This window comes from Apus apus, chromosome 7 (genome assembly GCF_020740795.1).
Source record: "Apus apus isolate bApuApu2 chromosome 7, bApuApu2.pri.cur, whole genome shotgun sequence".
Taxonomy (NCBI): domain Eukaryota; kingdom Metazoa; phylum Chordata; class Aves; order Apodiformes; family Apodidae; genus Apus; species Apus apus.
Genome location: NC_067288.1, coordinates 22,211,381 through 22,227,416, shown reverse-complemented (window position 1 = coordinate 22,227,416; position 16,036 = coordinate 22,211,381). Strand labels below are relative to the sequence as shown.

Sequence of the window (16,036 nt, the reverse complement as noted above, 5' to 3'; positions counted from 1 at the left end):
ATGTCTTAAGAGGTCAGGACTGGCTTCTCAAAGGGCACTTGTTTCCAGTGTAGACTTTAAAACCTGAGCAGATTACAGGGAAAGGCTGTGAACTTTGAGACACAGCTGCTACTGTTGCTTAAACAGAGACTGCTTCCGAAGTGGCAGTTGACTGCAGCTGCTATTTTTTAGTATAACTACACAAGTTCAAGCTTGCTTTAGGTGGCCTTGAAAGACTGGAGGCCTGAGTGTGAAAGAAGATTTGCCTGATATTTTAAAGATGGAACTTCTTACGCACACTGGTGTTACTGATTCCAGTATTGATAATTGTGGCAAAGATGATCATGTCCTTTACACATCTCATTTGGCCTTCCTTTCCATTCTCCAGGGAAGAAGTAAATGACAAATTACGAGACATGCCAGATGGAACATTCCTGGTGCGTGATGCATCAACCAAGATGCAGGGAGACTACACTCTGACATTACGGTAGGCATTGAGCAGTTGTGGTCCATGTAGTAAAACCCTGAGGAGGTAATTGCTATAGCAGTGTCAGTAGTGGCTGTGTAGAGTTCAGAAATGTTCCCAAAGGTACTGCAGATCACAGAGTAAGCAAATAAATAGCCAGGTCTGATAGTTGGTTTTGTTCTGTGCATTGAATGCTGTCCCTCACTAAACAGTACTGGACAGATCTCTATGTATATTACATGGGACTCAGGGAGGGGATCACTCAGTAGTGCTTCATAGTTTCAGAACTGGTAAAGTAAAAGGTATTTGTAAACTAGGGCTTTGATTGATGGGAGTGTGTTGAATATCTCATCAGCATGCAGCTCTGGGGAACTGAACGCAGTGTCTTTGTAAAAAGAGTATCTTGTGCTTTCTGATCTAAAATTTGGGAAATAATGGAACTGGAGCCATGTTCCTTTCTTCATTAAAATTGCCTGCAAGTGGCAGACTTCCCAGAGCTGCCCCAGCCCTGTCTACTGCAGTTAAGACAGCAGACCTCATGTGACAGGCTGCTGGTGCCTAGCCCAGCCTGTCCAGCCACTTGCTTCTGCCAGGCTCCCAGCGGGGTTTGCTAGAAACAATCAGGTGACGTGCATAAGCCACTGCCTCTGGACCTCACCCCTGGAAGTTCCTATGATATGATAGATATTTGATCTTGCCATGGAATTCTGTTTTCTTCATGGCAGGTTTGATCCCAAGGGTAGTGTAAAATTCTGCTTTGACTTCTGCCTTGAAGTTCGCAACCTGTGCACTAATATCTGGCATGACTTGCTTATTTTTCTGGATGTCTTTAAGAACCAAAATTGAGAGTGCAGGAAGGACAGGATATTATCTAAACAGTCTGTTGGTGAAAAATAAATAAATAAATAAACAAACATTATATTTGTGGAAAGTGTTAGAATGTATAAATCTGGATAATGTAAAGTCCTGAACTTACAGCCATCTTGTAATCCTCAAAGGCTTTTGTTTAGGTTCATGTATCCTGTATCAGTATCCATAACTCAAAAGATTTGTTAATCACTGTATAAATGTATTCTCAGTTATATACTATTAATGGCCCAAATTGCAGGAAATTGTGGGTTTGGGTTTTCACCTGGCTCCTTCATTCAGCCCTCAGCATCCTCCTTTTCCCTTGTGAAACTTCTGGCCAAGCTAGGTCTTAAATACCATAAGCGGCCTCCAGAACTAATTTACTTTGGGGCTTTGCTCCTGTTCAGATAATATCTGCTGATAATTCTGTGTGTATTGACTCCTAAACTAAAAACATTTGGTAGGATGTAGAGAATTGCTATGAAGGTGTGCAGTGTCAAAGCCACTTGCCCAGGAACCTCACCAGTGTCTTTGCTGGCAGTATTAGTGTTCAAGAGAGATAGGAGGTACACAGTAAAACTTCTAAATTTACTGTACGGCTTTACAGGAAGGGTGGCAACAATAAACTGATAAAGATCTATCATCGGGATGGAAAATATGGCTTTTCTGATCCACTGACATTTAATTCAGTTGTGGAACTGATTAACCACTACCGGAATGAGTCTCTTGCTCAGTATAACCCAAAGCTTGATGTGAAGTTGATGTATCCAGTGTCTCGGTACCAGCAGGTAAGATCTTCAACAGACCCCAATAGCTATTAGTGCAGACAAGAGAAGAATTGCAAATGTGTATATTGTTTTGTTTTCTCTGTGTGAAGCCTGATGGGTGTTTTGGTTTGTTGGGGTTTTTTTGAAAACTGAAAAAAAAGGTTAATTTTCACATTTTACTTCACTTAGCTCATAATAATGGATCTTCCAAATTGTCTAGCCATTTAAGCTGCTTCATTTTGTAAAGTTTCCAGTCTCCATCTGAGCTGTCCAATAGAGAAGTAAAACCCTGTGACATGCAGCAGACTTGAGCTCTTTTCCCCCCCCCACCCCCCTTGGACCCTCTTGGCCCCACAGGGCACTGTTCTAGCCAGAGCTGCCCCTGAAGCACATGTAAGCCCTGCAGTTGCTTGCACTGTGCATAGACATTAAATTTTTCAATCCTATTTTTAAAGCTTTTATTTAGCAGGCTGCAACATTGTCCTGCATTAACAAAAAAAAGAACTGCAGAGCTTTTCAGAAAAAAATTACTCTGATATTAAACCAGATTTCAAGTAATTCACTTCCTCCTTTCTCCAACAGAGGATAGGAATCCTGGACCTAAGCTGTAGTGTGTTTTGGAAGCTTAGGATTTTGGCATAGTTCTTGTTGTCTCGTAGCTCCAGTTCCTACTGTCTGTAAACTGTAAATTTGTTGCATGGAGGAAGAGGGATTTTAACTATGGTGTTTTGTGTTCTGTAGAAACCAGATTATACAAGTGATGCTAATGGCTGTAAAATGCTAAAGTGAACTAATGCATAATCTTAAGGAAAAGCTGCCTTGCTTGAAGACTGAATAGTTTTTTGTATGTACAGGATCAGTTGGTGAAAGAAGATAATATAGATGCAGTAGGTAAAAAGCTTCAAGAATACCATGCTCAGTATCAGGAAAAAAGTAAAGAGTACGACAAATTGTATGAAGAATATACCAGGACATCACAGGTTGGTTCTGCTTTAGCTATCTGTAGAATTTGTTTATTCTTGTTTAAAAAGTAAAGAACATTATTTTAACTTGTTCTGGCTAATAAGGACAGTCCAAGGTCAGAAAATAAAAGGAAAGCACTTAGTAAATTTTGGAATAGAACAAGGTGTTTGGAAGTTGATGGTAACAGTGAATATTACTTGTTGCTAATAGTCCTGGAGAAGGTGCAAGGAAGAAAGAGGAGCTGAGCTTCCTAGTATAAGGTAGAGCAGTGGAAAAGGCCATCCCCTACAAGCTTTGCACTGCAGACTTCTTCCTTGCCTGCTGAGTATTTCCAGCTGCTCTGTGCTGCAGTGAGAAGTGTAGAGGGGTTTGTCCAGGTTTTTATGAAATCATGTTCAAATCAGATACCAGATATTATGCATTAAGGAAGTGTGAATACAGTATTTGGACTGCTTCTTGTAAAATCAGATACTTCGTATATGGGGAGGAGGTTTGCTGGCAGTCTTCCTGCAAACTAAGATGGAAAATATGACTCAAATATTTGAGGGGTTTGCAGCCTAATAGAGAGCAGGAGGAGAGCAGATTTACAGGGAGTAAGACTTCCCTGTACTTCCCTGACTCTGTGCAGACATTTGACTAAATTTCAAACTGATTAATCACATTTTGACTTGTGGGGGGGGGGAGACAAGTTCATCATCTCAGTCAATTTAAGGGACCGTAATCGAGTCTTGCGTTGTCCTCTGTATCACGAACAAATGATGAAGGACTCTTTCCTCACCTAGGAAATTCAGATGAAGAGGACTGCAATTGAAGCATTTAATGAAACCATTAAGATATTTGAGGAGCAGTGCCACTCGCAGGAGCGATACAGCAAAGAATACATCGAGCGGTTTCGCAGGGAGGGGAATGACAAAGAGATCGAACGGTAGGCTCTCCAGTCCTGCTTACAAGGAAGAGCTAGTGTCCACATTGATGCTCCCATAAAATTCTCTTATACAATATTGCCTCCTAAAAAACACTGGCAAACTCAGTATTTTCTCTGAAACTTTTGCCCAAGGTGTCCGAACCTCCATTAAACCCTCTTCTGTCAGGGAATTGCATTGTAGACAGGACAGATGGGAGATCTCTGGATTATTCTCTCAACTTCAGTAAATCGAGATACTGTGATGAGGATCAGGAAATAATAGTTGCATTTGTTTATCCCACTTGTATTTGGATTTGCTTAGAATGTAATTCAGAAAAATCTTTACTTGTAAACTGCAAAATGGACATAGATCTGGTAAATCTCATAGTCCTGTCAGTTTTAGTCACTTTCAAAGAAGATCAGTATTTAATTGCCACTATTCCTTAGTGGATAGTGGTCATCTAACAGAAGTTCAGGAAGGGCCTCATTTGAAGTTGCCCTTCTGTGAAGGTGACAGCAGAAAAAGCTGTATCTAGGCCTTAGAAGAAATGCCAGGTAGAACACCCAGCTTTATACAGTGCTTTAGGAATCATGGGAGGGTAGCAAGGAAATTTTTAGACTGAAGACAGTTACCTGTAATTATCTGACTATGTGATTGTGGTGCTTTATTTTGACTAAAGAATTACCAGGAGAAATATGTTATTTTCCTGAATTGTATCAACATGCAAACTAATATTGAATAACACAGTGTCAGCTCCTAGTAGCTCTTGACCAGTAATTGAAGTCTGCATTTGAAATCTTGCTGGTACTGATACCTGTGGTGGAATTGCATAATTACTATACCAAAAAGTGAATCTGACAGAGAAGGAGGAGCCTGTCCTAGCTTACCCTTCTGGAGATATTTTGTTTCTGCATCTCTGCCAGACAAAAATGTAAACTGAGGGTTCAAACTATGCAAAAGGGTAGGAGGCCTTCTGGCAAGAGGTCTTTTCTGGCACTTTTACAGCAATTTTCATGTTAAAATGAGGTGGTCAAAGAAAGGAGCTGCTGTTACAGTAGTTCTGGTGATACTCTATATAAAAGTGCTACTGGAAAGGCTCAATCCTTCCAGACTGGTTTGACCTCACCTCTCAAATATTACACTTGTCTGCAGGATAATGATGAACTATGAAAAATTAAAATCCCGCCTGGGTGAGATCCATGATAGTAAAATGCGCCTGGAACAGGATTTGAAGAAACAAGCTCTGGACAACAGGGAGACTGATAAGAAAATGAATAGTATCAAGCCTGACCTAATTCAGCTCCGCAAAATCAGAGATCAGTATCTGGTGTAAGTAAGCCTGATCTGTACCTCAGAATAGTGTCTCTGATGAACCTGATTAATGACTGTTTCCATTAGGATAATGTGAATTTAATTTGCTTTTCATAACCAAAGTTCTGTGAGGGTGAAGGTACTACATGCTGGCATGGGACATCTGAGTAATGGGTTGGCCTCTTCATGACTTCATTACTTAAATGTCTGCCACAACTAGGGCACATTCTGCAACTCCTGTAAAGAAAATACTTACGATAAATGAGTTATAAACAAAACCTGTGTCTGCTGTCTGAGATTAGTACTTTCTGTGCTAGGTGTGGCAGATGTTATTCGTACCCATCTTTGATTCACCGACACCCATGTCACCCAGCTGCTAATGTCCTTGGGCTGGACTTTAATGCACTAGGGTTCTAGCAGAAGACAGAGTGGAACACACTATCTCAGAAGGTGTCATTAGGAGGTTAGAAGAAGCCAGTGGCATTTTATTTTCCCAAGAGGCACAGGCAGCTGTCACAATTTGTATTCTGCTTCCTTTCTGGACTGCATTGTGCCAAGGCAGTACTTCTACCCTCCTCTTTCTCCATTTGAGAGGTTTCTTCTTACTGTGTCCAGTAAAGGAGGCATCTCAGAAGATGATGCAAGGAATCACACTTAGGGAATCTGTTGCCTTCTATGGCTTTTGCTACTGGAGAACAAATTAAGCTCCTGACTGTTTCTTTGTGGGGCCTTGTGATTAAGCTTCAGCTTGCTCAGTAAGAAAACCTGTACATGTGCTCTGAGGTAACATATGGGTGCTCTCTTATTCTGGCAGGTGGCTCAATCATAAAGGGGTGAGACAGAAGCGAATAAACGACTGGCTGGGGATCAAAAATGAAAATATTGATGAGTAAGTGTCATTATATATATGATTTTATTAAGAAGTGTTCCATTAATAAGTGTTTTATCTTGTGGGGATTGGTAACATGAAACACAATTTCTTGGTAAAGGACTGTAGAAAAAGGAACGACTGCAGAAAATGGGAGAAATTCTCTGGGGGAACTGTATGCCATATGAGGCAGCAACTCTGTTGAAGCATTTAGGATTAAACGGAGTTGGAACAACTAAGTTCTAAGTTGAAGCCTTTAATATATGTCCCTTAGGAACCTGATTTCCCAGTTGGAATTTGTCACGGTATTTCTTTGAATGCTTTCTGCAAGAATAAATTACTCTGCTTATTGACTCTTTTACTGACCAGTGATTAAATTAGCAACTTTATCCTTTCTTTCAGCCCATATTTTGTGAATGAAGAAGATGAAAACCTGCCACATCATGATGAAAAAACTTGGTTTGTAGGGGATCTCAACCGTATCCAAGCAGAAGACTTGCTCTGTGGAAAACCTGATGGAGCATTTTTAATTCGAGAGAGTAGCAAGAAAGGATGTTATGCTTGTTCTGTGGTGTAAGCCTGTTTTCCTTTTTGCCCTAACTATTCAGTAAATATCTACCACAGCTCTTTATGTTGGTAGCCTAGGCCTCCCCATCGGAATGTTTTGCATGTTTGTAGGAAGTCTAGCATGGTAAAAGCTTTGATAAAATGTAGTTTGAACATGCAATAACTGTAATTCTAGCAGCCTCTTCAGTCACCACAGTAGCTAGTATAAAATTCTCCAGTATTCCAACTTGAAGCTCTACAATCATAAGTAAATTAAGGCCAAATTCTCCCATATTCCTCCCTGCCAACAAACACATGGGAAGAAGAAAAACAGGCCTGTAGAACCGTAACATTCCATTTCCAGACATGGCCAGTTCTAGATGCTTTCTCTTGTATGTTTAAGATAACAGTGGTGCTTCAGAGAAGACATTATTTGTGAGCAGCAGGCCTTATGACATCCACACAGCCTTGCATTGATTTCTTGTGTTTCACTTCATTTTATGATGGTGTAATGGAGGTCAGAAATACTTCGATTCCATTATCTCAAAATCCTTCAGGCCTGTTCTGGAGTGCAAAATGGCTTTCACTGATTTATTTCACATGAGGTTAATTGCTTCTGAAAGCAAGTCTGAGAAATGAATATGTGAAGGTATATCACCTCAAGGTAACTAAAGATTGTTGTATCTGCCATGCTGAAGACACTGTCAGAGTCACTGCAGTGATGGGGTCATCAGATACCTTTGCTTGGTTGGTATCATACTACAAGCTAGCAAAGGGAGGGCATCACATAACCTGTTCCTACATGTGACTTGGATTGCAATAGGCTCCAGTACAGGGATTACATACTACTTGATCTTTCTGGCAGCTAGGTTTTTCTAGCAGCTTTGGAAATGCCGTGTTGCAGTAACTGCTTGCCAAGTTAGGGACTCAGTCACTATGACTTCAGATAATGAACTGACTTGAACCCATGCCATGCTTAACATGAAAAAAACCCGCAGGCTCAAGTTAGTGCTGCATTTCATGAAATACTCTGTTCGTCCTAAGAATTTGTGGGTTTTGGCTTCTTCACGTAGTGGAAAAGTTTCCAGACAAGTTGAGCCCAAAGTCTTAGCTGACTTCAGGTGCTTATCTTCTTGGTTAAGCTCTTGACTTCTTTTCCCAAGAAGCAATTGGAGAGCAATGCAGGAGGGAATTGAGTACAATAGATAGAAGAGGCCTCTTATGTGGATTATTATGCGAGAATATTTAATTGCATGCCCTGAAGCACTGTTTCTTCACAGACTATATTAATCTCCTCTACTTGCATCTACTGGGTCCTCCATGATATAATTTAGTGACTGGCAGGGTTGCTGCATTAGTTAATTGTTAATAGACTGTCACTTTGGGTTTGTCCTTTGATGTTAAACTCTCCTGTTTCTTTTCCTTGCAGAGCTGATGGAGAAGTGAAACACTGTGTGATCTACAGCACTCCAAGAGGTTATGGGTTTGCAGAACCATATAACCTGTACAGCACACTGAAGGATTTGGTTCTTCATTACCAGCAGACATCCCTTGTCCAACACAATGATTCCCTAAATGTCAGGCTTGCTTATCCTGTCTACGCACAGATGCCCCCCTCTCTCTGCAGATAAATTTGGGGGAGGAGGAAAGTGTTGGCTATCTTGGATTCTTTTCTACAATTTTTATTAGAACTTGGAGGGCATTCTTTCTCCTTAGACTGCTTGTTTTGCACAAGAAGTGATTCTGTGAATGTGAATCAAAAAGAGGCCTAGCAGCAACAAGATGACAACTTGGGTGTAGGTGTCCTGGTGCTACCTTAAAAGCTCAGCTGTGCTTTTACACTGATACTTGTGTTTCCTTATGAGGGGAATAAACTCAACACAATACATACAAAAATACTGGAAGCGAAACATCGATTTATGGAGATAATTTTTTGCCAGGCACCTTCAGAGGAACTTCTAATTGGATTTTGTTTTCTCTTGTTCTTGTAGAGACAATTTGAAGCCTCTGTTGGAGGCATCAGTAATGTCTTTCAGTCTTAAACTCCCAAGAAACTAGGGGGGGAAGCTCTACCACAGCAATTCTTCTCTGTTAATTTTAGGAGCTTCACTGCGATTCAGCCAAACTTCCAAAAGAGGGCTTGTCTTGAGGTAGCATGGAATTTGGTGAGAGAAGACCAAAGGAATTATGGGAAAGCTTCAGGTTTTTATTTAAATGGAAAAACTCTTGTAAAGAAAAGTTGCTTTATTTTATTGCCAACAGTAACAAAGTTTTGGGTTCGATGGCACTACAGGTCTTCACTTAAAGGAAACGTTTATAACCAAATTGAACACACCAAAACTTTGTTTGTTGCCAGACTGAGCACTTACGGGAAGGTTGCATTAGCATCTGCACATACTTTCTACACCAAAACTTGAAACAAATAAAAGGAAAAGCTAAACTTTGTGTGGCTTCAAAACACTAAATTTGTTTGACCTGATGTAATTGCTCACTCTCTTCTTTCTTCACCCCCCCCTTCCTCCCATTCCTTAGCTTGGGATTCTGTTTTTTATTTGTAATGATACTGTGCTTCAGAATGTAAACTAGAATGAAGCTTGCACTCACCTGTTGTAGTTCTCTTGCTGAACAATGACAGGCTCTTGTAACACTTGATTTTGGTATAGAAGAGGTAGGTGCAATCAAATGCTTCTGGATGGCTTGTTGTACCAAATGCTTTCATGAAGTGTAGTCATTTCCAGTTGTATAGCAGTGAGCATGCTAATTATAGATCTCCTCTGGGTTGTTCTTTGCAAGCTAGGTTCTGAACCCTCACACCACTGCAGCCAAGCAAGATTTTACACTGGTATAATCTAAATTCCCTTGTAGTTATTTTGGACATGATGCAAAACACAAGAAGGGAAGAGAGCTGCACTCAGTTTTTGATGTCTGGTACCATCGTTGGCAAGAGCTGCTGTCAAATACTGGAGTGGGTAGTCCTGGGCTTCATCAAGTACAGCAGTCATCCAATAAATCCCCTCCCTGGTAAATATACAAAGCAGCTTATTTCCATTCCTTAAGCTTCTAAAATGAAAAAGAGCTAAAATTGGCAAACTGAACTTCTTGGCATCAAAGCACAACTGGCAAAGTGATTGTTCAGTGTGCAACCTTGAAAGTTACTTTTGTTCCCATTACTGGAAGCAGTTCCCTTCCAATGGGCCCATTGTGCAGGACAGGAAGCAGACAGTTGTGCAGGTCTGAGAATGCTCTAGACCTGCTTCTGACCCAGGGGCTTATTTCCTGTTCAAATGGGGTTTTGTTCTGTAATGCCTGGGCATTAGTGAGTGCCAGGTTTGTTGATGTTTGATGTTTATGCTGGAAGTATTATTTCATTGAATGTTGGGAATTTGCAAGCAGGGAAGTGGAGCACTGACAGCCCTTGCAGGAAGGGTAGTCTGGTTGCCTGGCATGCCTGTGAGATGTTTCATTTTGCACTAATGACCCCGATGCATCCCAGGCACTTTCTAATCAGCCAGAGTGCAATCTTCAGGTAAAGAATTCTGTAGATGACACTTTCCTAATCAAATGAAACACTACAAAATTTACCTAAAACTGGGTGAGAGAAGAAGAAAATTCAGGCAAGGTGCTATGTCAAAGTGACCCACATCTCACGTGTCCCTTCTCTCCCATTTCCTCTTGGATAGGAAAAACAAGATGTAGTCTTTGGTCTTAGTGAAAATCTCAAATGGATTCCTCAGTGGTATATGGACATGGAAATTTTTCTTTTTAAAGAAACTTGCCCTACAGCTTGGATAATCTGCAGTTCTAATCTGGTAGCTGTAAAGCTGTCATTCTCACACCTCTCATCCATCTAACATTCCCTTGGTGCTGGGCTGAGTCCAAATGCTGGATGAGAGAAATCAGTTCAAAGGCACAAATGATAGCCAGGTGCCTTGTGCCTGTGGAAAAACCTGTGCAAGAGGAGTGTCTGATTGTTTCCTCTGCCTTTGCAGTCTTGCTGGACTCTCCTCTACTTAGTGTTAATGTTTGAGGCTGATAGGGTACATATTTCTGATCCCTGTTTCTGTGACAGGGACAACCTGGCCCAAGTGTTTCACATCGGCCCCATTTTTAGATAGGGCTTGGTTTTATTTTAAACAAACACAGGTCTGCTTTCAGGCTCATAAATCCTGGCACACCCTCACAGCACTGACAGCAGTGGGATAGCAAAGCAGGACTGTCTGAAGTCTCCCAGTAGTGGAATCTGACTGATCCTGTGAGGTCTTGGTCCAGGCTCCAGCCCTGGCTCTGCCAAGGTAAATACAGTGTAATTCCATTGGCGTCTGTGAAGGTAGCTTGGCTTTCTAGTGGTGTGAGTGAGTTGGGCCCCTTGCTCTCTGAGATCTCTTTGCTAATCGCAGGTGATGTATTTGCTGTGAGTGATGCACTTGGAGCCAATAAGCCATCTTGAAGCTTTCTGTGAAATTCTGCATTGCCAAACCTTCAGGTCAGGGCTGTGGGCAGACTCTGCCCATATTCCTCATATTTGGCTCCGTTCTCCTCAGCAGTCTCTCCGAGGCCTTGTGCCTCTTTGTGTTTGCTTTAGGCACCTGAAGTCCCAGCTGCTACAGTTGGTCCCGTTTGACTCTCACATGCCATTGCACAGATCCTTTTTGCATTCGTTTTGCACTTGTAGGACAAATGAAAATGGGAATAAAGCTGCCTGACACATGTAGCCGGTGTGATCCGTGTGGCAAGGGCTCAGTCCTGCTGTGCTCACTGTGCTCACTGTGCTCAGCCTTATTCTGTTTGCTCAGTAGCATTAGACCTGTGAGGAAACCCGTGGCTTCCAGGAGCTGTTCTACACTTGCATGACTGAGAAATCAGAAGTGGGCCTGTGAGGTGCAGGATTAGACCCTAGTTCAAAAAGCAGCTGTTAAGCCTAAAAGAAATACAGGAAACGTGAACATAAAGGCAAAACAAAGGAACTCAAGTTCGTTTCAAACAGTAAGATGTGAGAAGGTTTTTGTTTCAAGAGTCAAAACATCGGGAGGAAAGAGGGGGAAATAGTGTCACTGTTGGAGCAGCTGTCTGTTACCAGACTGCGGTTAGAGGAGTACTGATCTCATTGACCCATATTGTATTAAATATATATGTAGAGTTAAATAACTTTTGCACAGTGTTAAATGGGGGTGGGGGAAGTTGAAACTCAAATATGCACAGTTTCTTCTAATCTGTTTTGAAATATATTTGCAGGGATCAGGGGTGATTCAGTATTTTGTATGGTTATGGATGGAAATCAGGTCTACTTCCACAGTTGCCATTGGCCCCATTGCATCAGCCATGAGTGCCATGTTTTTGAAGTTAGTAAGTAATAAATCTTTTCCCACTAGTTTCTTTATTGATTACCAGTAATAACTCAGAACAGGATGAACCAACCTAGAAACAGAGAGATGTCCTGACAGACCCTTCACTAGTGTGTGAAGCACTAATATGTGATCAGTCCCCTTCTGATACTGGAGTGCTCTAGATTTGGGCATTGTAATTCGTTGGGTTTTTTTAATTCTCAGAAGCAGTGGACAAGGCAGCTGCTTTGCACCACTGGTAGTTGCAATCCAGAGTTATACCCAGTACAGCCCTCTGACTCATGCCAAAAATCAAATGCCCTTTCCACACCCATCTCTCTTGATGTGGCAGATGGTAAAGAAGCTTTCCATTTAATGTGATTGGCCTGATTCTTTTCTCACTAACACTAGTGTAAGCAAGACTTCCACAACCAAAAACCATTCCCAGGAAAAGAGCTTGTATTTAATCCTACCTGAATCCAAGTCGCAGCAGGGCAAAAATCAAAGTTTGTCCTTTGCAAAGCCAGGCAACTGTAATGGGCACTGTGGAAATGAACGCTGACACTTAGTGCTGTTTTGGGTAGGACAGGGGAAGGAGGAGGGTCTTGGTTGCCCCAAATCCTGGGCTCTCTGCAGGCTTGGGTGGCACCAGGTCCATAACTGAGTGCTGTGGCTGTTTTAAAACAGCAGAATAGCTATAGGAGTGTCACACCTGAAGTTTGGAAAAGCCCCTTATTTGGTACTTGAACAATCTCACTTCTGTTTTTGAATGTCTGTTTGTTTTTTATTTTTGTTACACTAACAGGGAATAAAAATCTGAAATGTTAGTGAGTCTGGTATGCTTGCTGCATTGTGCAGACATGAAACAGGTACTGCTGGTGGGGTAAGAGGCAGGTTCAGAGGGTTTACAAGCAGGTTTACAAAGCACTACAATGGGTTGGGGGTTGTTTTGTTTAGATCATGTTTTAAATCAGATTTTCTTACATGCAAGTTTCCTTGTGTTGATTTGCAATCTCTGCTTTTGGAACAACAGAATCAAAATAACATTCCCAAAGAACAAAGATGCTGTGAGGGGAGGGGGATTAGGCTTGCTCAAATTCAGTGTTCAAAGCAGACAGCTTTAAAGAGGGTCAGCTTCCCAAAGCTTCCCTCTGGTTGTCTTTTGCTGGAGCAGTAGACAGACCATGACATAGCACCAGCACCTTGAACCCCAAAAGAAAGAGGAGATGCCAGAGCTGACCCTTCCCTTTGGAATAATTGGTTGTGCTCTCCTTAAATATGTGTGCAAGCAGATAGTTAGAGAAGTTTTTAGGAGCTGCTCCTCATTCTATATTGGACAGGAACTTTGCTGATTCCCTCGTTTCCCCGGGCACAACATGTGCAGCCAGGAGAAGGGAACCAAGTGACTAGCCCAGATAAACATGGGCCTGTTCATTAAGCAGCTTGGCTAGCAAAGCACTGCGTGAGAAGTAGCTTTGGATGGGGTCAGATGAAGTTTGTCCAACATTTTTGTGAATCTTGCATTCTGTGGGCAGAAATACTTTCCACCAAATGGGAAGGGGGAAAAAAAAATCTCTCTTGAAATCTTTTCAGCTCCTTCCTGTTTGTTCACAGGGGCAGACAGGGAACTTCAGCTCATTAACCATTTAGATGATGGCAGTGCTTGTAGTGCTGGTCTTTGGGGCTGGCTCCATACAATTAGTGCAGAATTTGCATATTTTTTTTTAATTGCTATTGGCCTCGACTCACTGTATTTTATGACTAGACTCACCATTTATTCTAAAATTTGCCTTTTAAAAATGTAATATGAGGTTCGGAGGCAAAAAAAAAAAAAAGTAAGAACAGGCCCTTACTGATAAAAAAACAAAAAGACACCTCATTGATCAACCTGTATTAGAAAAAGCAGCTTTAATTTGATGCCCCCATCCACCACCTTCCTTTGGGATTGCTTCTGTGAGTCCAGCCTTGGCACATGAGGGGGCTGAGACCCCCTACCCCAGTGTTCAGCAGCACTGTGCCCGGGCACTTGCCAAGAGTGCATAGCAAGAAGCTTGGGATTGTCTGTATAAATGAGGCCATCCAAAGAGGAAAAAAGTATCCAAGGGTGAATATCATGCCCTGTCCCCATCTCCCCAGGCATCAGTCTTGTTGCTTCAGGGGAGCTGGAGGATGCTGGGACCAGCTGGACTCTATCGGGTGCTGGGGGGGGGGTTATGTTTGGTTGGTTGGTTGGGGTTTTGGTCTGTTTTGTTTTTGTGAGTGACTTCTACATCCAGCAAAGATGTGTTTGATGAAACCTGTTGATTTTGTATATCTGGCTGTTTATTGCACCATGGGATTGTAGTGGTCTGCATCATCTGTGTGCGTGTGCGCGTGCGTGTGTGTATATGTACTGTATGTATATAGATATATGTAAAATATATTCATGTACACATTTATATGCATTAGCTGTAAGTGGCACTGCCCCTTAAAAATAAAAACAAAAGTCACTGTTAGCACATTCTGCCATGAGTTTAGGCAGAGTTGGGTTTGTTTTTGTCAAATGAAAAGGAGTTTATTGTGTTCATCTTGCGTACGTGCTTCTGAAACGCTGAACTCTGGATTTCCTTGGGGTGCTACTACTCTATTTGTAAACTGAACTGAATTGGGGTGTTACTTACTCTAGGACAAAGCATTCAACTTTGTCCCAAGCCAAGGTTTAGCAAAAGAAACCCTCTTGCTCTCCTGTGAGATGCAATGACCGTTTGCACGTTTCAGTAGCCCCCCAAGGCCTCCTTGTCCAGAGCTGATGTGCAATGGGTGGTGTTGGTACGTGTCCCTTTGTGAGTGGACTCTTTGTATAAGGTGTGGTTCAGTGTAAAGCATGAGTGGGTGTTTGATCTTATATCGAGGGCTGAAATAACAGCACACTCCTTTGTACAACCTTTGCATTAATGTTTCTGCTTTTCTTTGACTTCTATTTTCTTTAAGGGAAACTGCATCTATTAAGAAACTGCTTCTCCAGAAGCTATCGAATTATTTTGGTTTTCCAGGTGAACTCCAGCATGTAACTTTGGTACTCTTGTTTGTTATTTGTGTAAAACCTGTTCTTCTGTCGTTTATGGTGTAGTCAAAAAAGAAAAAAAAAAAAAAAAAAAAAAAAAGAAAAAAAAGGAATTAATGTAGTTTAACTTAAAAAAAAAAAAAAAGAAACAAACTGCTTCATAAGGAAACCAATTGTATGTTAGTGTTTTCAGACAAGTCATCCTGTAGTTTCTAGCTCAGTAATGCAGCACTGTACTTGTCACCAGGTGTGTTACAATTTTGCTGTACTTTCTTTAACTAGATGGTTGGGCTTTTAAATCCCAGACACTAAGCATCCTGGGCCTACTTGCTCTAGATTTAAAAAAAAAAAAAAAAAAAGAAAAAAAATGCAATAAAAAATTGCAATAAAGCACATTGACATGTAATGTTTTAGAAGGATGTACTGACAGCTGTTTCTAATAAATTCAGAACTGCAGTGTGGTCAGGCTGTCGTGGTGTTAGCTGTGTTTGTGTCTCCTGGCCGAGGCCACGAGCATCATCTTTACCAGAGGCTTTAAAAAAAGACTCCCAGAGATCCAAATGGCTCTGGGCTGGAGCTGAAGCAGCCAGGCCCCCAAAAGCCTCTCGGGGCTGAGACAAGGGAGGAATACACGTAGCACACGTGCACTCCTTGATGGAGCCTTTCCCTCTGTTCCTTTCACAGTGTCTGCAGAGCGAGCAGGAGCCATCAGCAACGTTCCTGCACGCCTCGTTGCTTCCTCTGCCATCAGGGAAAGCCACGTTCGGTGACGCTGCTCCTGGTGCTGGGGGAGAGGGAGGCTGTGGTGCTAAAGGAGCCTTCTGAAAGGCCCAGCTCCCCTGGATTGATCTGCTTAGATCCTTGATTTTGCAGGAGTTTGGGAACTGACCTTTTGGTTGTCTGATCCCTTCATGAGCAGCAGGCAATGGGACCACTGAAAAATCAGTGAGTTTGCAGGTGGCATTGCTGATCCTCTTCCATTCCAAGCTCAGGTGTAGCAGGAAGGCCCTCTCAAGGT

At 41.9% G+C, this 16,036-nt stretch overlaps 1 protein-coding gene across 2 annotated transcripts in view; it reads left to right on the top strand.

Moving 5' to 3' along the window:
• The window catches only part of PIK3R3 (phosphoinositide-3-kinase regulatory subunit 3), a 77,670-nt gene extending 62,191 nt beyond the window's left edge, over positions 1-15,479 (top strand). For both annotated transcript variants that reach the window (XM_051625166.1, XM_051625167.1), the window contains 8 exons: positions 368-466; positions 1,902-2,082; positions 2,916-3,041; positions 3,807-3,949; positions 5,082-5,258; positions 6,055-6,129; positions 6,511-6,681; positions 8,084-15,479. In XM_051625166.1, the coding sequence (XP_051481126.1) occupies positions 368-466; positions 1,902-2,082; positions 2,916-3,041; positions 3,807-3,949; positions 5,082-5,258; positions 6,055-6,129; positions 6,511-6,681; positions 8,084-8,285 (1,174 nt within the window). In that variant the 3' untranslated portion in view covers positions 8,286-15,479. The remainder of the gene's footprint in view (positions 1-367; positions 467-1,901; positions 2,083-2,915; positions 3,042-3,806; positions 3,950-5,081; positions 5,259-6,054; positions 6,130-6,510; positions 6,682-8,083) is intronic.
• The last annotated feature ends 557 nt before the right edge of the window (positions 15,480-16,036 follow it).